The sequence below is a fragment of the Chrysemys picta genome, chromosome 11 (assembly GCF_011386835.1).
Source record: "Chrysemys picta bellii isolate R12L10 chromosome 11, ASM1138683v2, whole genome shotgun sequence".
NCBI lineage: Eukaryota > Metazoa > Chordata > Testudines > Emydidae > Chrysemys > Chrysemys picta.
The window spans coordinates 25779811-25804623 of NC_088801.1; the positions used below are offsets into that span (position 1 = coordinate 25779811).

Here is a 24813-nt window from a genome sequence, read left to right on the forward strand (position 1 = left end):
ATGTTCTGCTGGTGTTAATTGGTGCAGCTCTGTCTAAATCAGCTGAGCTGTTCCAGGTTGGACCAGCAGAGAATTTGGCCTATCGTTCATTTTTTGTTGCTGCTTTGTTTTAAAAATTCCAGTATCCAGTTTTAATTACTGTACTTTTTTAACTAGGGCTGATATAAAGTAGCATGAATAATTCTATGCTGCTGCTTATTTTTCTGTGGTTTTGAATTGTTCACATAGATTTTTATAGCTGAAACTATGTCAGATATAACATCACATACATTTTTTATTATTCAGACCACTTAATACAAACTCAAAATATTTTACATTTACCTCTTTTGCCTTAGTCTTCTTAGATTTATCATAGAATCATAGGACTGGAAGGGACCTTGAGACTTCATCTAGTCCAGTCCCCTGCACTCATGGCAGGACTAAGTATTATCTAGACCATTCCTGACAGGTATTTGTCTAACCTGCTCTTAAAAATCTCCAATGGTGGAGATTCCACAACCTTCCTAGGCAATTTATTCCAGTGCTTATCCACCCTGACAGGAAGTTTTTCCTAATGTTCAACCTACACCTCCCCTGCTACAATTTAAGCCCATTGCTTCTTGTCCTATCCTCAGAGATTTAGAAGAACAATTCATCCCCCTCCTCCTTGTAACAAGCTTTTATGTATTGGAAAACTGTTATCATGTCCCCTTTCAGTCTTCTCTTTTCCACCCTAAACAAACCCAGTTTTTTCCTTCTTCCCTCATAGGTCATGTTTTCTAGACCTATAATCATTTTGTTGCGCTTCTCTGGACTTTCTCCAATTTGTCCACATCTTTCCTGGAATGTGGTGCCCAGAACCAGACCTAGTACTCCAGTTGAGACCTAATCAGTGCTGAGTAGAGCAGAAGAATTATTTCTTGTGTCTTGCTTACAACACTCCTGCTAATTCATCCCAGAATGATGTTCACTTTGTTTTTTGCAACAGTGTTACACTGTTGACTCATATTTAGCTTGTGGTCCACTATGACTCCCAGATCCCTTTCTGCAGTACTCCTTCCTAGGCAGTCATTTCCCTTTTTGTATGTGTGCAACTGATAGTTCCTTCTTAAGTAGAGTACTTTGCATTTGACCTTATTGAATTTCATCCTATTTACTTCAGACCATTTCTCCAGGTTGTCCAGATCATTTTGAATTTTAATCCTATCCTCCAAAGCATTAGCAACCCCTCCTAGCTTGGTATTGTCCACAAACTTTATAAGTGTACTCTCTCTGCCATTATCTAAATCATTGATGAAGATACTGAACAGAACCAGACCCAGAACTGTTCCCTGCAGGACCCCACTTGTTATACCCTTCCAGCATGACTGAACCACTGATAACTACTCTCTGGGAATGGTTTTCCAACCAGTTATGCACCACCTTATAGTAGCACCATCTAGGTTTATTTCCTGCGTTTGTTTATGAGAAGGCCATGCGAGACAGCTTTACTAAAGTCAAGATATACCACGTTTACCGCTTCCTCCCAACCACAAGTCTTGTTTCAAATATCCATTGTTTTTACATCTTTTCTAAACTTCCTTGTGCAAGGAAGTTAAGAGGATAATCCCTGTAATAGCTGTAAACATCAAGAACTGCTTCTGCAGCTCTCCAGCTCCTGGCCACAGTTGTCCCAACTTTCTGTATGCCATGTACAATACTGTTTTGCAGATCCAGATGTTAGGTGAGTTAATACAGTGCAAGAGACCACAGCCCCAGCCACGCTAAGTTCCTTTCCGTCAGCCATAAACAGGAGGCATCCAAATTTTTGCTGCTGCTTCACGTGCTTGTCCATTCTGGGGGTGCATACACTCCAGGCATTTGAGGTCAGAGTGTTTTGGCCAGCAGTCTCCTTTAGGGCCACTCATGTAACCTGACTGTCCTCGTGCCCCCATACCAAGGTTAGAAATGCTGGAGTGGGCTCAACCATCACTCAGTTCCTCTTACTTCCCATGACTATGTAATGGAACTTCTTAGTGTCTGCATCTGGGTGCAACATTTTTCACAGTCTCTTGTAGATGATTCTGTATGTTATTGAAAGGTATGGTTAGTTAAGAGAGTTACCTCTTGACAGATTTTTGATTATTTTTTAAGTTTTGGAAGTTTTACCTACCTTCCATCCTTCCTTTTTTTTTTTTTTTTTTTTTTTTTTTTAAATCTTATCAGGAACGTCTTCCCAGTCCTGGGGCTTAGAGATGCCCCATACAAAGTTGTCCAACTCTAAGTATTGTGCCATTCTTGTGCTGTGGCAATTCCATTAAACAATGGGAAATATCAGTTCCCATTTTTGTCTTGGGGAGCCTATATCCCTGACAAGGCTTGGTGTGCAAGTCCTTTTCTAAGAAGACTTCAAAAGGCAAGAGGGCATGTCTAAACATTTTTTTGTTTTTTGTTGGTCTGGGGTCTGATCTGGGTAGGGCAGGCAACTCTCAAGAAGTTTCATCTCTGTCCAGAAGTGCCTCTGTGAGTTCTGTATCAGAGGGGTAGCCGTGTTAGTCTGAATCTGTAAAAAGCAACAGAGGGTCCTGTGGCACCTTTGAGACTAACAGAAGTACTGGGAGCATAAGCTTTCGTGGGTAAGAACCTCACTTCTTCAGATGCAAGAGTTGTGAGTTCTGGCTCCCAGGCTTCATTTCAAAGACCAGCTTTGGATGTAGGTAGGACTGTTAAAGCTAAGTCTTCAGAGAAGAAGGAGCATCACCCCTCTGAGAAAAGCAAAGGCAAATGCCACCTGGGAATTTCCAGTAAAAACGAAGTTCAGGTCACCCCACTGCTCCCAATGAAAGGAGTCTCCACACGCTGAGCTCCCTAGGAGCATGGTATCGGGACTCCTTCACCGCTTTAGGATTGAAAGTTAACCTGTGTCTGTTACTGAGGCCAGAGCAGCAGGAGCTACCTCAGCGCTGAGCACTTTAGCACTGGCTATTATGGTACCAGTACCATTGGTACTAGTCTCTTTGGTGCTGCTCACTTCAGCATGAGTGTGTGAAACTAGACTCATCAGTACTGTGAACCCCAGTGCTGTCTGCTCCCACCCCAAGGTTTACGGGATCACTTCTCTCAGTACCAAGGAAGTATGTGGTACTGAGGGATCTTCAGGTCTTAGATGAGTTGTGTTCTCCACTGCACTCCACAGATCTAAACATTGCCACTATGATAGCAATGCCCTCTACCTCATCAGCACTGAGCTCCTGGCTAAGCATTGTTATCTCTCAACTTACTATAATGCAACCTACAACCCCAGCTTTGGCAGCTCCTCACTGCCCTTCAGATCTACAATGCTTTTTTTCATCTTCAGATTCCCAACACAGCATGGAGGGATCCCCTGTATATTCTCCATGGGACCCCCTTTTTTGAACCTTATGAATACGAGGAAGTGTCAAGGGCTTCAGACATGTTTAGATCTCGTAGGGGGTATAAGTGAAGGCATATACCCTAGTATCCTTCTTCCTGGTCCCCAGACTCTTTTGCTTGTAGTGTTCCAACATTGTCCTGTCTTCACTACTCAAGATGTCTCACTTCTGCATGACTTCTGTGGGTGAGAACCTCCTCCCTTACACCATCCCAGGAAAGCTACAGAGTCTAAGTTTTCAGCCCATGAATCTGATCTCCCCGAGGAACTATTTGAGGAGGAGCAGCCTCAGGCTCAATATCAGATGATGCCAGCTACTATCATCCCATCTGTACCTTCTCACCCAGATGATTACAAGAGCTTTCAAGGTCTGCTAAGACATGTAGCCAGTTTCCTTAAGATACCAGTGGAGGACCTACAAGAGATCCCACGTAAGCTCTTGAATGTTTTCCTGGCCTCCATGCCTTAGAGCTAACTCATACCCCCAACTGTGCCAACTAATCTGTATTTAAAGCACCACTAAACTCAGGTGAGAGGGTTTTGTATATGGACAAGAGTGGGGGTTGGGGCAACACATGAATAAGAACCTAAATTAACTCAGCAGTGTAGATGTAACCTAAGTGACAATTTGTTCCGTGGTGTGCTTATTCAGAACAGATTGTAACGGTTCCATTTAGCGCTACGTGACTAGTTAGTTCTGGAATTCCAGAGACAACATTGAAAACTAGGGATAATACTTGTTGAGTGAAGAAGTAATAATGAGAGGATCTTGCTTTAATCATCCTATAGTAAAATTATGCCTGAGTCTTTTCAGAGGAGTAAGAGCTGTTTTAGAGTGTTTCAGTTTAGAGGCGGAAGCATTTTTCTTTCCAACCTAACTTTTATACCTCATACCTTTGTTGTATGCTTTTTAAATTACTGTTTAATTTTATTTTTCTTCACATGAAACTTTAATCTAAAAGTTTAACATCCCATGCACTTCAGATCTTATATGATTGTGTTATATACAAAAACTTAAAGTATTGTTAAGTTTAATTAATTATTTCATAAATAAATTGGAATGCTCCAGTCAGCTTCAAAAGAAAAATTAATGATTTAAACCTCTGTCATATAGAAATGTCATATGCAGTTGTTGACCCTGAGTGTAGCTTAATATTTTTATTGTCTAAAATTAGTTGTTCATGTATCTGTTTTAAATGTTTGAATTCTGGCTGTCTCATAGATCCAAATATCAATGTTGTAGAGAGGGTTGGTTTGTTGGCTTGTTCAAAATAGGAGTTTTATTTATAGTTGGCTCTTTACTCTTTTATTCACCAAAAATTCAGCCATCCCACTCTAGTAATGTTAGTCTTTTCTTAATAAAAAGCTTAGACAACCAAGTAACAAAGAGCAGCCTGGGAGCAGAGACCTCAGTCATACAATCTTTCCTCCTTTCATGGATTACTGGTCTGGATAGAACATGATTTCTTTTTTGGTTATGGAAACAACGATCTTCTTTAGAGAGTTATAGAACCCCAAGTGTGTAGTAATTGTCCAGTTTATCAGAAAAAGAGGTTTGGGCCTCCGTGTTTAATAAAAAGCCAACCTATAATAAGCACAAAAAATATATAACGACTGTCCTCCTGGAGTAACATCGCTTGCTTGTAAACTTAGTTTCAGCAAAATCAAGATGTACACTTAACTGGCCTATGTATCCTCTTGTGACATCCATCCTTAAATTAGGGTCTGATCAGGTGAAGTACAGTGTGCAGGTGTACTGCTGCACCTTCTTGGAGCTCTATTGACTTCATAGTAGGGAATCTATGTGGTTGCTACAGTCCACCTGTGGATCTTATATTGTAACAGGGCCATAAGTGTGTTTGTGCAATGGGACCCTAATTCTGCTTGAGGCCTTAAAGTATTACTGCAATATGAATAAATAAATACTGATAAATTTGATTACCTTGTGGGGGGTAGGGCCACCTTTTTGTTATTGCATTAAAATCAGGGGGTTTCTAAGAAATAATGTGGCTGGCACAAACAACTTTGCATCTGCATTTTTTTTCTGAAGTGTGATTTTGACCAATAAAATACTCCTGATGGAAAAACAAGCTATCAAACATAATAAAAATGTAAACCATTTACTATCTTAATTTTTTTTATTTTTCACATAACTGTACATTGAAACCATTAACTAAAAATATTAATTCATTTATATTATTCCTTTACAGTCCCAGTGGGTCTTTGTTATCCTGCTTGGAGCAGGTTAAGACATACCTGTTGACTGATGGAACCTGCAAATGTGGCTTGGAATGTCCTCTCATTCTTCCCAAGGTAAAAAGTAGCTTTAAATGTGTATGCTACAGTGCCTATCAAATAAATTATTATGTCATTATTTCTGCCATGCCATAATTTTATTCCTATTTAAATGGTACGCTTATGAGGACATATTATGCTGTTTAGATCCAAAATATAGGATATTTTTGTTTTTGTACAGAGGTTGGTTGGTTGGAGGAAAGGAGTCTTGGCAGTGGGAGTATAAAACCTAATATTAATACAAATATTTTTCATGATTTTATTTTTCTTTAAATTTTTCATTTGTTTAAACATTTGCTTGTAGTGTTGGAAACGTAACGCAATAGCATTGTTCTAGTGTATGAGAACCAGGAAATGAAACTGACTAATATAGTAGTTTCAAGGCAAGCTGATGACACTCGGCACCTTCTGTAGGATTCTCAACACCTTTGGGTTCTGGCCCATAATTTATTTGTTTTCTGCTTATAAAATATAAATTATTAATATACATTGAATGCCACCCCTCTTATATAGCTCTTCATTATATTCATTATATATATATATATACATGCAATAAAGAGCTATATAAGAGTACCTTTCATATAGTATCTGGAAATTAGGTCAAGTAATGGTAAAATCCTGAAAATCATAATACTGATATTAGTGTATGATTGTACACTATTGTCCTTAATCCCAGCCACCTATGGGATCTCTTTTTTTTTTTAAGCTGGATATATAGTGCACTAAAGCTGTTTTCTTTAAAATTATCATTGGTTTAACAGTAATCAATGCTGCAGTGCAGTTGGGACATAGATTCTTTCTCCTTCCCCACCACCACTCACTGAAACACACACCTCAAAAGAGAAATGTGGTAAATTATTTCCCTCCATCTTCCCTTACCACGTAGCCTCATTACTACTGCAAGCAGCCTTAGGCATCCACTCATTTTTTTAATCATTCCAAAACTATGGTGCTCTTTCATGTGCCCTCTCTAACCCAGTCCTCTCTTGATTAGTGGCTGGCTAGTTGAACTGCTTTAGGAATTCATTTTCTCGATCAGTCTCCCCTAGTTGGGTGGACAGAGAAAGGAGGAGATGGGTGGAAGTGAGAGAGGACCCAACCCTCCATGGTGGAAGCAGGAAAAACAAGAAGGTGTGTATCACCCACCACTGTCTGGATTCAGCAGGCTCTTTCTGCAGCTGGAGTGGTGGGATCGCCAGCAGCATCCAATAAAGGAGATGTTAGGACAGTCTAGGGGTGAGGCAAGAGATCCTCCAAAACATGCTAAAAGGCTGATGTACCATGAAATGTAAGACATGTGAGGGAGATTATTTAAGGAACTAAGGCACATTTAGTTTTAACCTGATTGCATTTCCAGTTTAGGTATATTTTTGGAGTTTGCTACCTTTTGTTATGAATGTATCTAATATTAGGATTATTTTTTCAGGTATTTAATTTTGATCCTGGAGCTGCTGTGAAACAGAGAACTGCTGAAGATGTTAAAGCAGATGAAGATGTCACTAAGCTATGCATCCATAAACGGAAAATTATTGCTGTGGCTACACTTCATAAAAGCATGGAAGCTCCACATCCTTCACTGGTTCTTACTAGTCCTGGGGGTGGAACAAGTGAGTAATGTTATTCAAGAAAAAAAAGATTAATTTGACTACATGATTTTTAAAAATTAGAAACTACATCTCTAAAACAGTAAATAACTAATTTCAACCCCCTGTGCTGATGAAACCTTAGGGAGGAGAATTTTAAAGTAGAAAAGTAACAAAAAATCCAAATTTAAGATACATACAGAGATGTTAACAGACACAACTGTACATGGTACATATGTACTTTAGTATTTTTGGAGTACCATTTATGATTTTAAAGGTCATATATATATGTGCAATGTAACTAATGCTATTAGGAGCCTTAACTTTGGAGTTTTGTCACTGCTGTGCATTTCTAGTTTCAGCTTTATCATTGCATAAATGTACTGTAGCTTTCTTCATGTAGTTTTTATATTGTATTTCTATAAAAGGAAAGAAGAAAGAAAATGATATGCTTATCCCCAGCCAACTAATCCTAGCTGCCCAGTTTTCCCTACTTTCCTTCCTGACTACACTCTTATCCATCTCCCAGTTGAAGAAACCTTTCCAATACACAGCTCCTCCCAAAACTAAGTGCCCCAGCAAATATAAGAAGATTGCCTCTTTAGATAGGCACACTTCCATACATGTTAATATATGACTATAGGCCACATTCCATATTATGTACTTGCATAGATTTGATTTTGTAATTTAGTCACAGAGTCAAATGCATTTGAATGAGCCATCTGATTGCTGTTGAAACATACACATTTATGTATATTTTATGGGGGCTGGATTAGTTTCTGCAGCTGTTAAGGGGTAGTGGAAGACAGTTTGTCATAGTGGTGTAGTGGGGAGAGACTGGCAACTAGGATGAAGGCCCGGCCTGTCACTGCAGAGTGTGTGTGTGTGTGTGCTGGCCTTGGTGTGTGTGCTGGCCTTGTCGCTGGTAGGGTTGCCAGGCATCAGATTTACATCTGGAACGCCCACTCGAAAAGGGACTCTTGAAGCTCCAGTCAGCACAGCTGACCAGGCCGCTAAAACTCCGATTGGCTGCAGTGGGGCAGGCAGGTTCCATGCCCAACTCTGTGTGGCTCCCAGGAAGTGGCCAGCATATCCCTCCGGCTACTAGGCGGAGGGGTGGACAGAGGGGCTTTGCGTGGTGCCCTTGCCCACAGACGGCGCACTGAACGCTGGCTCCACAGCTCCCATTGGCCAAGGAATGGGCCAATGGGAGCTGAGAGGGTGGTACCTGCAAGGGGGGCAGGGGGCAGAGCCCCTTGGCTGCCCCTCTGCTTAGGAGCCACAGGGACATGCCACTTCCCAGGAGCTAGGCAGACTTCCTCCGTCCCTGGGAAATGCCAGGGTCACTTGATGTTAGCACCACCTAGAACCCGAACCCCCCCCTACGCCCCAACCTCCTGCCCCAGCTCGGAACCCCCTCCCACACCCCCTGCCTAAGCCCCCTCCCGCACTCTGAACCCCTCAGCCCCAGACCACAGCCCCATCCTGCACTCCAAAACCATCATCCCTGCTCCCCCCCGAGCCCTCACCCTTCCAATCCTATCTCAGAGCTAACCCTCCCACACTCTGAACCTCTTGACCCCAGCCTGGAGCCCCCTTCTGTACCCCAAAATTCATCCCAGAGCCCTCACCCCCCCCACACACACATACACCCCAACCCTCTGCCCCATTCCGGAGCTCCCTCCCACACTCCAAACCCCTCGGCTCCACCCCTCAGCCCACACTCCATGCCCCTTGACCCCACCTCCCAGCCCAGAGCGCCCTCCTGCACCCCAATCCCCTGCCCCAGCCTGGTGAAAATGAGCAAGGGTGGGGGAGAGCAAGCAACGGCGGGAGGGGGGATGGAGTAAGCAGGGGCAAGGCCTCGGGGCAGGGGTGGGACAAGGGTGTTCGGTTTTCTGCAATTAGAAAGTTGGCAACCCTAGTCGCTGGGGAGGTGGGAATTTACTACTTGTCAATGGGGGGATTTATATTCACCTTTGCATATATTTGAATGTGCAGTCTCTCTTATCCAAATTAAATTTTGCATGCCAAGAATGCAGTGGTGCTCTGTAAGGTGAAATGAATGCAGTCTGAGGTGCAAATACCTAGAGTAAGCAAACTTGGCAGAAAGGCGTCCATACCTGTTTCTGCTGTTTATGATGCCATCCCTAAGGCAAAAAGAGGAAATAGAGGATTTAGAAAAAAATAGATATTGGTAGGTAGAAAAGGAAAACGATCTTTATCTATGTGTGAGAACTAGTACTGAGGCTGAAATTGGGACTGCCTAATTTATTATGCACTTACAGTATATCTGTAATGCAAAAGTACACAGTTTGTATATGTACACGTATACACACTTTAAATAAGGCCCCCCCACCCTGAAAAAAGAGAGAGAGAGAGTGCCCTTCCAACCCCCTACCTGGAACTCAAATCCTAACATATTGACCCTGTAGAGCAGAGATCGGCAACCTTTGCTGTAGAACCTTAATAAATAAATACTACGATGACAACAACAACAACATCATATCTGCAATTCAAAGGCAAAATAAATAATTTTATATTCACTTAATTGAAAGGATTTTTTTTAAACTTTTCAAAATTAATTATCTTTTTCATAGTAATATATCCATTCATTCTAAATAATTTGATCTGCTTTTTTTCTTTTTGTGTTTTTGGTATTCTAATGTCATATACTCAAAGTATTGTTTAGTCCTACCATTGTGTACTTTCAGCATATTATTTTTTAAGAGCTAATATTGATATATATGATTGCCTAGAATTAAAATATAAATATTAAAAACCCATATGGTTTCTCAATTACAATTAGAAACAGAAAAGGTGACTTCAAATTTTAATGAAAAAAGATGATACGTTTAAACTTATCATTTTAATTTTACATTTAATAATCAATGTAGAAGGACTTTAAGAGCCAAATCATATGGCCCAAATAAAGGCCATGGAAAGCCCTGGGTTGTTCTGCTACATAGACATGTCTGCGTTGCAGCTGGAAGTTTGCCTCCCGGCCTGGGCAAACATACTCACCTTTGTCCTGCTTGAATTAGCACGCTTAAAACAGCAGTGTGGATGTTGCGGCAGGGATGCAGCTTAGGCTAGCCACCTGAGTTCAGACCTTCAGGGTTGGGCAGGCTTGGACTAAGGCAGCAAGCCCAAGCCGTCACTTGTGCAAGAACATCCACATTGCTATTTTAATTGAACTAGCTTAACCAGCGCTACCGTGAATCTGCCTACCTGGGGAAGGCACGCTTCCAGATGCTATGTGGACATACCCCAGGAGCAGTAAGTGTGGAAAAGGGCTTTTAGATGATTGGCCATAGTCCCTTACAGAGTGTGATGCAGCGCTTCCATGGGTTATTGCAGCTTGGAGATCAGCCAGATGCGGGACTGGGAAGATTCTATATCCGGCCTAGAGACTTTCCAGAATAACGCCCACTTTAATCAAGCTGCATATTGGCGAGAGAATTTAGCCCTGATTGCCTGTGATGGTTATTTTCATGGTTTCTTGTTTTATTTCAGGGGGAGCTGGAAGCAACCCATATGATTAGTTGCCTAGTGCATTATAAAAGTTGCTTGGGTTTTTTTATTTTTACTTTTTTGAGACGCTTGAATGTCTGTTGTTTGCAATAGGCCTTTGAAATTTCAATCAGGTTTAACTGACTTATAGACTATTTAAAAATCACCATTTCCCTTCAGTTGTTTGCGTTCCACAGGAAAACTTTGGCATCATGGCAAAATAATAACTGCACACAAACATTCTAAAGAGTTCAGCCCAAGTCGCCGCTGAAGCAGCAACACAGTCATACACTGTACTGGGAATGCCTAGGAGCTGCAAGAGCAGCTATTGTGGCAACAATTGTGGAAGAGCTGGACTGGGAGCCACCACTTCCAGTATACTCCCAGAGCTGGCACATGACTCTGTCCCATATTTTTCCCTCATCAGCCATGAACAACCCTTACTTTTAGGGGAACACAGAGAGAGATGCAGGGACATGCCGGTGGGAGCCGGGTAGCTCCCCTCCCCCAGATAAGCGCCACCCTGCACCCCAACTCTCTGCTCCCTCCCACACACCCAAACTGCTGCTGCTGGCCGCTGTAGAAGTCATGGAGGTCACAGAAAGTCATGGAATCCATGACCTCTGTGACAGACACACAGCCTTAATCATCATCAGGGTAAGCCCCTCAGGCCCAGTACATGGCTCCAGCAGCCCATCCCCTACTCCCATATGGAACAGGAGCCCCTCCTTTCTTGCGGAGCGGGGTGTGAGAGAGAGAGAGCAGAACTGGGCACAGCATAGCCCACTGCACCCAGCTCATGATGCCAGATGCCCATTTTTCCTTTGGAATAACCACCTTCTGCTGCTGCCAGCTAACCTGCCTGTAATTAGAGTCATGGAATATCAGGGTTGGAAGGGACCTCATGCGGTCATCTAGTCCAACCCCCTGCTCAAAGCAGGACCAATCCCCAGACAGATTTTTGCCCCAGATCCCTAAATGGCCCCCTCCAGGATTGAACTCACAATCCTGAGTTTAGCAAGCCAATGCTAACCCTCCCCCCCCCCCCCCCAAAGGATAGTTAGTCTGGTAGCTGAAGTGATAGCAGCCTGTGCTGAGGTGCTGAAAGTTTGGGGGTCAAACCCTGATGATGATTAAGGCTGTGTGTCTGTCACAGAGGTTACAGAAGTCATGGATTCCATGACTTTCTGTGACCTCCATGACTTCTACAGCGGCCAGCAGCAGCAGTTTGGGTGTGTGGGAGGGAGCAGAGAGTTGGGGTGCAGGGTGGCGCTTCCCTGGGGGAGGGGAGCCACCCGGCTCCCACCGGCATGTCCCTGCAGCTCCTAGCAGAGTGACCAGGGGGTCCACGCACTGCCTGCGCCCACAGGTGCTGCCCCTGAAGCTCCCATTGGCTGCCGTTCCCAGCCAATGGGAGCTGCAGAGCCAGCGCTTGTAGCAGGAGCAGCGTGTGGAGCCCTCCTGGCCTCCCCTCCCCCTAGGAGCGTCAGGGACATGCTGGTCAGAGACGGGTAGGGAGCCTGCCAGCCCCAAAAGCCCTCTCCCCTGCTCCCGGCACCAGCAAGGGTCCCAGGACGCCGTTTTAGTTAGGGGTATATTGTAAAAGTCAAGGACAGGTCACGGTCTGTGAATTTTTGTTTACTGCCCATGACCTGTCCATGACTTTTACTAAAAATACCCGTGACTAAAAGGTAGCCTTAATGATGATGTGTCATAGGGGGAGGGTCGTTACAGTTGCACAAAACATTGTTTTTACCTATCTTCTGGGGGCGGGGGATTATGAAACGATGTAGTTTTTTCTATGCCAAAAGAAAGTTATTTAAATAGTAGAGTCAAACACTTGAAAGTTAGGAAATGACTCATGACTGATTGCCCATGCAACTTCAGTTTTGCTTCTTTTGTCTTTAATTATATGATCGTGTACTATTTTTGAACAGGCAACCGTAAATCTGGGATTTCCTAACTTTTGAATATTTGCTTTGGAATCTAAATAACTTTTTCTTTGTTTTTATATGTGATAGCTATAGATGAATATGAATGTGTAAAACTTAATTTTTTAAACAAATTTCAAAATAGTAATTACTGTTTCTTTAATATCAGGTGCAACTCCAGTAGTACCTTCTCGAGCAGCAACTCCAAGATCAATGAGGAATAAGTCACATGAAGGAATTACAAATTCTGTGATCCCAGAATGTAAAACTCCTTTCAAGTTAATGATAGGGACATCCAATGCCATGGGTAGGCTTTATGTACAAGAAGTGACTGGAAGCCAGCAACAAGATCTTCATTCTGTCTATCCTAGGCAGAGATTGGGCAGTAATGATCATGGACAGAAGTCTCCATATCGTGGCAGTCATGGTGGAATGCCTAGTCCAGCTTCATCAGGATCACAGATATATGGAGATGGTTCAATCTCTCCTAGGACTGATCCACTTGGAAGCCCTGATGTTTTCACAAGGAACAATTCCAATTTTCATGGAGCACCCAACTCTAGTCCTGTTCACATGAACAGGACTCCTTTATCTCCACCTTCAGTAATGCTACATGGTTCTCCAGTTCAGTCATCCTGTGCAATGGCTGGAAGGACTAATATACCTCTTTCCCCAACCTTGACCACAAAAAGCCCAGTAATGAAAAAACCCATGTGTAATTTTTCAGCTAGTATGGAACTACCACGAGCAATGTTTCACCATAAACCACCCCAAGGCCCACCTCCACCTCCTCCACCTTCTTGTGCTCTTCAGAAAAAGCCATTAACATCAGAGAAGGATCCACTTGGCATTCTTGACCCTATTCCTAGCAAGCCAGTTAATCAGAATCCTGTTATCATTAACCCAACTACTTTCCATTCTAATGTCCATTCTCAGGTACCTGTAATGAATGTAAGCATGCCTCCTGCTGTTGTCCCTTTGCCAAGCAATCTCCCTTTGCCAACTGTAAAACCTGGTCACATGAACCATGGAAGTCATGTACAAAGAGTTCAGCATTCAGCTTCAACCTCCCTCTCTCCTTCACCAGTGACATCCCCAGTTCATATGATGGCATCTGGGATTGGAAGGATTGAGGCGTCTCCCCAAAGATCACGTTCATCTTCCACATCATCAGATCATGGAAATTTCATGCTGCCTCCAGTAGGACCACAGTCATCTTGTAGTGGTATTAAAGTTCCTCCCAGGTCACCAAGATCAACAATAGGGTCTCCAAGACCATCTATGCCATCAAGCCCTTCCACCAAGCCTGATGGACTTCATCAGTACAAGGACATCCCTAACCCAATAATTGCTGGAATGAGTAATGTACTAAATCCTCCAAGCAATGCAGTTTTTCCTACTGCATCTGCTGGAAGTGTTCCCCTGAAGAGTCAGCCTGGTTTGCTGGGAATGCCTTTAAATCAGATCTTGAATCAGCACAATGCTGCCTCTTTTCCAGCAAGTAGTTTACTCTCAGCAGCAGCCAAAGCACAGCTAGCAAATCAAAATAAACTTGCTGGTAACAACAATAGCAGCAGTAGTAATTCTGGAGCTGTTGCCAGTGGTGGCAACAATGAAGGACATAGCACTTTAAACACCATGTTTCCTCCTGCTGCCAACATGCTTCTACCAACAAGTGAAGGGCAAAGTGGTCGAGCAGCACTACGAGATAAATTGATGTCTCAGCAAAAAGACCCTTTGAGGAAAAGGAAACAACCAACTACCACAGTATTGAGTTTGCTTAGGCAGTCTCATTTGGATAGTTCTGGAGTTCCTAAACCTGGATCTGATTTGATAAGAAAGCAAAATCAAGGTTCATTTCCCATCAGTTCTATGTCTCAGTTACTTCAGTCCATGAGTTGTCAAAGCTCTCATATGAGCAGCAATAGTACCACTGGTTGTGGGAGCTCAAATACTGTTTTGCCTTGTTCTGCTAACCAGATGCATTTTACAGACACCAATATGAACTCTGGCACTCTTCAGAATTCATTGACACAGAGCTTACCTTTAAGAGGGGAAGGTATGCACTGCCAGAATGCAAACACTAACTTTATCCATGGTACTAGCCCAGGCCCAAACAATCACCTTGCAGGCTTAATAAATCAGATGCAGGCTAGTGGGAACTGTGGGGTGCTCAGTCAGTCAGGAATGGCTTTAGGAAATTCATTACATCTGAACCCACCTCAGTCAAGAATCCACGCATCCTCCACTTCACTGATACCAAACAGCATTGTTAGCAGCTGTAATCAAACAAGTCCTGAAGCAGGTAGGTTTCCTTTTAAAAGAGTACCCGAATGTCTGACAGTTTTGCACTATGTTATGAATTGTTTCTAAATGTATATTTTCATTTAACCATATAGGCATAAAATGTATGCCTGTCTCAGACTGATTACCAGATAAAAACACAATCAGACTAAGACAAAAACAGCAGTAGAATAAAATCAGCTTTTCTTTACACCAAAGCATCACCTGGAGTGCCCCCCGCCCCATTAACTCCTACAAAACTCTAATCCTCCCAGTAGATAAAATCTATATACCTGTCCAGGCTGATAAAAACCTCAGCTGTCCCCAGACATATGCCCAAATAGATCCGTTTTGTAGCATATCCAAAAGGTCAACAGATTTGGACTATTTAAGACCAAGGGGAGTGAGTTTCTAATTTATGGGGCTGTGGTAGTATGGCACAGGAGGCAGAGAAAGTTCTCAAGTGATCAGGTCTCAATATGATTAGAGTTTTATATGTCCTAAGCAACACCTTTCAAGTCTACCCAGAAATCCACAAGCAGCCAAAGCAGACTCTGGAGCACTGCTCATGGGCATGGCAAGATACGCTTAATAAGCAGACCACTGCCTTCTACACCAGCTTCAGTTGCTGGGTTGATTTAAGAGGAAGCCCCATGTAGAACACATTTAAGTAGTCTAATCAACGAAAACTTGAATAAAGGTAGCAAGGTCCATATCCAAGAGTGCAGGTTGTAACCTCCTGACCAGACACAGATGGGAAAAAATACCATCATGGATGGGTAACAAGATCCCAAAATTGCCGTTAACTGACAAGCGGCACCCTCAGTAACAGAAGCCAACATAATCATTTTCACATTCTGTGGCTGCTTCTCCCAACCTACCAACACCATCTGAGTCTTCTTTGGATTGAGCCTCTGTCAATTCATTCAAATCAATGCCCAGTAACTACCCAATACTGCAAAAGAATCTCAGCCACATCTTCTGTGTTGGATAAAATGGAGATAGAGAGCTGAATATCAGCAAACTGAAAACACTTCCATCCCTCCCTTTCAGTAACATTCCCTGTATGTATTGAGCACTGATGGTATTAAGTCCTTTGTCTAATGATTGACCAATTCCAATCCTCCATAACGCGTTGTTTCGCTAGGGGATGATAATTATCTTTTGATTTTGAAGTAATTCCGTTTCCTCTAAGTTATTTAGCAGACAGGCCTTGGAATTATACAGACCTGAACTTTCTAAACATGTTTTATAACTAGTAAGCTGGTACTAAAAGTTAGTAGTCCATCTGCACTTCTGTGTTATTTTTAGGATCACCCACTACCATACCATGCCACTATAGTTTTTTGTCAGTCACAGCAGGATGATAGCTCTTGTATAAGAAGTTAGGAAGTGTCAGACATATACAGTCTATACCAATGTACAAGAGAGATTTAGCCAAAGAAGTGTGCTGTGGATTTTGGATACTCTGCTTTATTTGAGTTTAGTTTTGTGGGGGATTTTTGGTTTGTTTTTTACATATTTTAGTTGCTAATTCACTGTGAAACAGTTAGTCCGAACTTGGTTTTATATGCCAGTTTGAGTGACGAGTAGTCCTAATGTTTACTAATCAGAAACTAGTTACTGTGGTAAACAGTTGGAAGAATCAACAAGAACTAGATAGCTGGCTATTTGCCTGTGCTTTTAATAATACTTTAGATCACAGAGGGTCAGCTTTTTCCACCCTAACTCATGTTTTCTTATTCCACAAATAGCACCTTTTATTTCAAGGTACTCTTAAGCATAAGGATGACAAAATTTGGCTCTAAAAGTGAAATAAATGTAAAAAAAATCCAATTTAATATTCATGCTGTTTCCTTTTTGCATTTCTCTCAGCTTGAGCAATGAAAATCAATTAAGTCAATTTCATTTTTCTGGTTCTCAGTACTGTAATATTTTGATTGCAAACACTGTTCAAAAGCAACTGAAGTATAGAGGGAGCTGGCAAAAACCCCTACATATAGATTATCTATCACTTTCCATTACAAAAGTTCCTAACTCCTCCATTGCTTGGAGCAAGCCTTTGAAATTAGGTCATGGAATTTCCTTGAGGCTGGGGACAGGCCTTTTCTGTTCATCCCTTGAAATCTTGTTTAAATTTGGCTGTTATAAGGTGTTGAAAATTGTCATTTCCCATCTCTGATTTGTGGTGCTCAGCATAATTTTGCAGCCTAACAAAATCTCTGTATAATCTAAGACTGGGCCACTACAGCCACCCTCAAGCAGAAACTGCCCAGCTGTGGCTGAAAGAGCGGAGGGATGAGAAAGGGGAAAAGTGAGCTGTGCTAGCTGAGCCACATCCTGGAAGGCTGCAGCACATGCCCCCTTTTCGAGGATACCATTTGGAGCAGGAACTCGCCACCCCTTGCCATGGACACTAGAGTTCTAGATTCACTTTTTCTGATCACTGACGTTAATATTTCCATACCCTTCACATCACATCTCTCACTATTAATCAGTGCTTCCTACCCCATTGCGAGTTTACACAAGTTGCAGATAGATCCCAGCTCTCTAATGCGGCCGCTCCAAATTACAGTCACTAAGCCCCACTGCCTCTCAGAAATAAACTACCATATCTTTGTCCTTGGCTATGGTGCCTGTAAAACATGGCATAGATAACCCACTGTATCGCTATGTGGTGCATCCTCCTATAGTGGCTGGTTCACACAGGCTAACAACTTTCTCTTGCTGCTAGCTAATACAGTTAGTCCAGTAGCTCTAGTTGTGGACCTCTGTGCTGCAGTACTGAAGATGCAGGGTTCAAATCCTGATCATGATGCATGTGTTTGTTGTAAATTGTGGATGATAATACTTTCTTATCTGCCAAGGGAGTTGTGAAGCTAAATTTATTATCTCTTGAGGGAATTGTGAAGATTAAATTTATTTGGGGAAAAAAAAATTATTACATATTCAGTATGTGGTTTGGATGGTGTGCAGTGAATAATGCATCGGGCTACATATTGACTGAGAAAATATAACTGCCTTATTTCCAGAGCCCTGTCCATCCTCTGCACTGATTGAGGCTGGGGTCTTGTGGAAAAAATTGTGTGTGATCGTATAATTAAAGACTGCATCATAGTCCATGTGCATAAAGGGGCATTACCTAGTTTCTAAATGGTTTTGCTACCCAAATAACTTTCTTTTAATGTAGTTTTTGTATGCAGTTGAAACATAACAATTAATGGAACATTTTAAATGGCTTTAGGTTTTGAAAAAGTTTGAGGTTTGAAATAGTAACAAGGTGGAAGAGACTAGCATCCGGGGGGGAGGGGGTGGAAGGGGAGCGTGCAGTCCGTTACGTGAATGCACCAAGAGATTTATATAACAAATTAAAGAAAGCAATGTGCATAATATGATTCTAACCAGGAGGAACCATTTACACTCATCTAGAAAGGTGGTGTTACACATTTTTAACTCTTTTTCCACATTTTGTCATATATTCTCTGGTTAGGATGTTAACAGGTCATATTACTGTCCAATATCCTTAACAAATGAGGGCTGAAAGATTCAGGCAAAACTTCCTGCTTGAAGGATAGAACAAATACTTCCAAAGTTAACCCATGTCCATCAGGTCAATGTTGTTATTCATTTACTCTTTGTGCAACAGTCTCACCTAGAGGTCCTGACTGAGTTCAGGACCCTGTTGAACTAGGCAATGTCCAAATACAGAGTTAGAGATGATCCCTGTCCTAAAAAGCTCACAATTTAAAGAGACAAAGAATAGTAGAAAACAATATTATTTTCATACTCATTTTACAACTGGGACTGAGGTGCAGAGATGAAGTGACTTGCCTATAGTGGTGTTTGATCTCAGAGTATGAGAGAGACAAGGTAGGTGAGGTAATATTTTTTATTGGACCAACTTCTGTTACTACCTCACCCACCTTCACTTGCCTGTAGTCATACAGCAAAACTCTGGCAGAGCCAGCAATTGAACACAGAGCTCCTAAGGTTCAGTCTAATACCTTAACCACAAGACCATCCTTCCTCTCTGAATATAAAGGTGTTATTAATTGACTTAATAATCACCACATCAATCGTCTACGCCATTAGATGTGGCCACAACTCTTAAAAAAGGAAGGCCTTGATAGGGTGAGCTGGAAGCACTTATTTGTTACTGTAAAGTTTATGGTAGGTGAAGAATTTTGCAGGTGGGTTTTATTTCCCTATATCGATGTAGGTGCCTCTGTTCTTGAATGTTCGTTCCTAATAAGCGCTAACAAATTTTAAGGGACTCAGGAATGCCAGCCCCCATCTCCCTGAGTTGTTGACTGAGGGCTTGTCTTCACTACTCGGGTAACTCAACCTAAGTTACGCTACTCCAGCTACATGAATAACGTAGCTGGAGTTGACGTAGCCTAGGTCGACTTACCGCGATGTCTTCACTGCGCTGCGTCAATGGGAGAGACTTACCTTACTCTTCTCAGAGAGCTGGATTAACGGGTTCGACTGGAGAGGGCTCTGCCGTCGATTTAGCGGGTCTTCTCTTGACCCACTAAATCGACACCTGCTGCATCGATTGCAGCAGCATCAATCTCCCCGTAGTGAAGACAAGCCCTCAGACCTCTCTCTAGGTCCTCACATCCAGACTAAGTCTTTCTGCATAACATAAGATACAGCCTTTCCTATCCATACACAAAATATAAACTCTTGTCCAGGCTCTCATCATGTTGCATCTTGATTATTGCAACATCCTTACCTCTTGACAAATGCAATCTTGAACCACTTGTATCTATTTCAGAATGCTGCTGCAAAGATCATTTCCCTAGCCCATCTCTTTAACCATATCACCTTCTCTTTGCATCTCTCCATTGGCTCCCTTTTTGCTATCATAGCAAACTTAACCTCTTTCTCTTCACTTTAAAGGCCCTTCACAACGTATCCCCATCCTAGCTATTATCTCTTATTTAGTATCAAAAGGCCAGCTCTCAACTGCGATCAGCCCCTGATGCCAGTCTTCGCTGTCCACTTGTTAAATTTTCAAACAAGCACCTTTGTGCTTTCTCCCATGTTGCCCTTCATGCTTTAAAGAAATTCCTCCATTAGCATCAACCAAAGTAACTCATTATCCTCCTTTAGATCTCTTCTTAAAACTCTCCTCTACCGTGAAGCCTACAAAATACTGACAACAGTTAGGTTGCTGGAGTGCAGAAACCACTGCCTGTGATGCTGACCAATACTGTCTCATTGTTACCTTGTACTCCCCTGTCTCTCTGTCTATCCATCCATTTTCTCTTATAATTAAGAGAAAGCAGGAAAAGAACTATTTGTCCTGTGTTTCTACAGCACCTAGCACAGCAGAGTCCTGGTCTATGGCTGGGGCTCCTCAGTGCTATTATAATACAAATAAATAATAACAAGGCAGCTGAACGGAGAAAAACTGTTATATCAGTAGAACTGGAGGCAAGGAATGCAAGGATATTCATATATATAGATATTACAGTCATGTAATGCAGATTTATATTTTTAAATCAGGAACAGTAACTATGAAAGTGTGTATAAGCCCTTTTAAGGTTTGCGAGAGGAACTCTCCTGGATCTCTAATACCTGTGGGAATGAGGACATGGTCACTGAGTCCGGGGAGAGAAATGGGTCTCAGACAAGATTTTTGTTTAAAAAAAAAAATAGAAAGAAACAAGAAAAAGGCCCATGCTACTGACTCATGTTACATGACCAGAATGGGCTAAGATTGCCCTCAATAGGCAGTTCCCAGTTGGCTTCTTTCTCAGATGTAGGAGCACAGGTTTACTGGGTGGCATGTAGTCCTTGCCAAGAGCAAGGCTCTCTGGGAAGTATTTAAACCCTGCCTTTTGGCCTATTGGAGAAAGATCGGGAAGGAAGCATACCTTACTGTTGGATCTCTCCTGAAAGCTATGGGCAAGAAAAACTCATTTTCCTTAGGGTCTTTTGGTATAATCCTTTTGATTTATAATGGGGTTTTGAGGCAGACACCTCTAATAGGTGTCTGAGCTAAATTCTTATATGCTGTGGTAACGTTTTACTGCTTTTTCATTAGTGAGTTGAAAAAAGCCTCAGACAGGGATCATAAGAACCTAAGAATGTCCATACTGGGTCAGACCATCAGGCCCAGTATCCTGTCTTCTGACGGTGGCCTGTGCCAGATGCTTCAAAGGGAACGAACAGAACAGGGCAATTTCGAGTGATCCATCTTCTGTCATCCAGTCCCAGCCTTTAGCAGTCAGAGGTTTAGGGACACCCAGAGGATGGGTTGCCTCCCTGGCCATCTTCGTTAATAGCCAGTGATAGACCTATCCTCCATTAACTTATCTAATTCTTTTTCTGAACCCAGTTACACTTTTGGTCTTCACTACATCCTCTGGCAATGAGTTCCACAGGTTGACGGTGCATTGTGTGAAGAAATACTTCCTTTTGTTTGTTTTAAACCTGCTGCCTATTAATTTCATTGCGTGATCCCTGGTTCTTGTGTTATCTGAAGGGGTAAATAACACTTCCCTATACATTCTCTCCACACCATTAATGATTTTTTTAGACCTCTACTATATCCCCACTTAGTTATTTCTTTTCCAAGCTGAATAGTCCCAGTCTTTTTTATCTTTCTTATTTATGGAAGCTATTCCATAACGCTAATCATTTTTGTTGTCCTTCTCTGTATCTTTTCCAATTCTAATATATCTTTTCTGAGATGGGGTGACCGGAACTGTACACAGTATTCAAGGTGTGTGGATGTACCATGAATTATATAGTGACATGATGTTTTCTGTCTTTTTAGCTATCTCTTTCCTAATGGTTCCTAATGTTGTTAGCTTTTTTTGATTGCCACTGCACATTGAGCAGATGTTTTCAGAGAACTATCCACAATGATTCCAATATCTTTCTTGAGTGTAACAGCTAATTTAGACACCCATCAGTTTTAATTCGATTTAAAACAAAGCAAAAAGGTAAAAGAGAAATTCCCTCAATGTTACTTTGGTAGCTGTTTAAGCTTATTATGAGTGTGATGAAGGTAGACCAGTTTCCATGTGGTCCCTTGTTTCATGTCAGGCTTGATGCCTTTGAAACCCCTATTTAAAGAGTCTTCAGTGTCCTGGGTTATTAATGAGGTCCAGACTAAACTGGGGAAAGCTGTTTTTATCTACTCTATACCTGTGATCTTACATTTCTTGTATGGAAGTTCATTTTCTTAGTGGCAGTGAGGTCAGTTTGTAGAGTGAATATGCTTTGAGTTCCATTGACTGATGTAGAGGCCTGCAACGGGACTGGAATCCTGTGGATCCCACACAACCCGCTGCCATAATAGTGGGAGCAGATAAAATGTTTGTTGTGGGCTGGATTGGGTAGGGAAAAAAACAGGCTGCAGTAACTTGCGGGAAAACACTAAATTTCCTGTCAGTTTGTTCATAAATAGAATTTCAACAATGTAAAGCAAGTTTTTTTTAATAAAGGTTTTATTAACTATATTTTAAGCGAGGGATAGAAAGAGATTTGATATCTATTATAACGGGCTAAAGTTTTTTTTTGTTTTTTTTTTACATAGTTTAAGCAAGATTTGTTTTATTCTTTTACTGGTAAAAATTGTGCCTGAATTCCGTTTTTATATATATATATATAAATAACCGACCATGGTGTGGTGGGGTTGTTTTTTGTCTGTTTGTTTTTGTATCATGGAGGAATCTGTCTCTTGTGGGATTTGTGGGATCTATGTTTTTTGCAGGTGGGAGCAAGATAAAAATGCAAGAAACAATGCAGGAGGCAGGACAGGAGCAGGATTAAAAAAATAGATCCATGCAGGGATCTAGACTGATCCACCTTATACCAAATTGTACAAAGAGGAGTTGGGGCTAGGTACCGCTGTTCAACTGATAATCCTTCCAAGCATACTAACAAGAGTTTTATTTCAATAAGCTAATTATCTTGCCAACCTTTTTAACATACCTGTACTGTATTCCCATCAAGGTGAGTTTCTTCTCCACAAGCCTGATTTTAGAAGGTCCCTTTTTTTTTTATATGGAGTGGATAGGAGTCCACCCAGCTTTTTGTTTCGTTTGGCACTAGTATGATAAATACGAGGGGGTCAACAAGCATGTGGACCAGTATGATCCAGTAGATAAAGTGTACTTAGATTTTCAGAAAGCCTTTGAGAAGGTCCCTCATCAAAGGCTCTTAAGCAAAGTAAGTTGTCATGGGATAAGAGGAAAGGTCCTCTCATGGATCAGTAACTGGTTAAAAGATAGGAAACAAAGGATAGGAATAAATTGTTCTCGGAATGGAGAGAGGTAAATAGTGCTGTCCCCCAGGGGTCTGTACTGGGCCCAGTCCTATTCAATATATTCATAAATGATCTGAAAAAAAGGGGTAAACAGTGAGGTGGCAAAATTTGCAGATGATACAAAGCTACTCAAGATAGTTAAGTCCAAAGCAGACTGCAAAGAGCTACAAAGTATGGCTGTCGATTAATCGCAGTTAACACACGCAATTAACTAAAAAAATTAACTGCAATTTTAAAAATTGCGATTAATCGCACTGTTAAACAATAGAATACCAATTGAAATTTATTAAATATTTTCGGATGTTTTTCTACATTTTCAAATATATTGATTTCAGTTACAACACAGAATACAAAGTGTACACTGCTTACTTTATATTATTTTTGATTACAAATATTTGCACTGTAAAAATGATAAATACTATAATTCAATTCACCTCATACAAATACTGTAGTGCAATCTCTATCTTGAAAGCGTAACTTACAAATGTAGATTTTTTTTTCTTACATAACTGCTCTCAAAAACAAAGCAATGTAAAACTTTAGAGCCTACAAATCCACTCAGTCCTACTTCTTGTTCAGCCAATCGCTAAGACAAACGTTTACATTTACGGGAGATACTGCTGCCTGCTTCTTATTTACAATGTCACCTGACAGTGAGAACAGGCATTCACATGGCACTTTTGTAGCCGGCGTTGCAAGGGATTTTTGCGTGCCAGATATACTAAACATTCATATGCCCCTTCATACTTCAGCCACCATTCCGGAGGACATGCTTCCATGCTGATGATATTCATTGAAAAAATAGTGCATTAATTAAATTTCTGACTGAACTCCTTGGGGGAGAATTGTATGTCCCCTCCTCTGTTTTACCCACATTCTGACATATATTTCATAGCAGTCTCGAATGATGACCCAGCACATGTTCATTTTAAGAACACTTTCACTGCAGATTTGACAGAATGCAAAGAAGGTACCAATGTGACGTTTCTAAAAATAGCTATAGCACTCAACCCAAGTTTTAAGAATCTGAAGTGCTGTCTAAAATCTGAGAGGGATAAGGTGTGGCGCATGCTTTCAGAAGTCTTAAAAGAACAGCACTCAGATGCGGAAACTACAGAACCCCAACCACCAAAAAAGAAAATCAACTTTCTGCTGGTTGCATCTGACTCAGATGATTAAAATAAACATGCATCAGTCCGCTCTGCTTTGGATCATTATTGAGCAGAACCCATCATCAGCATGGATGCATATCCTCTGGAATGGTGTTTGAAGCATGAAGGGACATATGAATCTTTAGTGCATCTGGCAAGTAAATATCTTGCGACGCCGGTTACAACAGTGCCATACGAACACCTGTTCTCACTTTCAGGTGACATTGTAAACAAGAAATGGGCAGCATTATCTCCTGCAAATGTAATCAAACTTGTTTGTCTGAGCAATTGGCTGAAGTAGGACTGAGTGGACTTGTAGGCATTAAAGTTTTACATTATTTTATTTTTGAATGCAGTTATTTTTTTGTACATAATTCTACATTTGTAAGTTCAACTTTCA

The 24813-nt window shown here is 41.6% G+C and overlaps 1 protein-coding gene across 10 annotated transcripts in view; it reads left to right on the forward strand.

The window, feature by feature from the left end:
• MBD5 (methyl-CpG binding domain protein 5) overlaps positions 1–24813 on the forward strand; it is a 256499-nt gene that overhangs the window by 168386 nt on the left and 63300 nt on the right. For all 10 annotated transcript variants that reach the window (XM_042860868.2, XM_042860867.2, XM_065561640.1 and 7 more), the window contains 3 exons: positions 5581–5683; positions 7092–7272; positions 12862–14997. In XM_042860868.2, the coding sequence (XP_042716802.2) occupies positions 5581–5683; positions 7092–7272; positions 12862–14997 (2420 nt within the window). The remainder of the gene's footprint in view (positions 1–5580; positions 5684–7091; positions 7273–12861; positions 14998–24813) is intronic.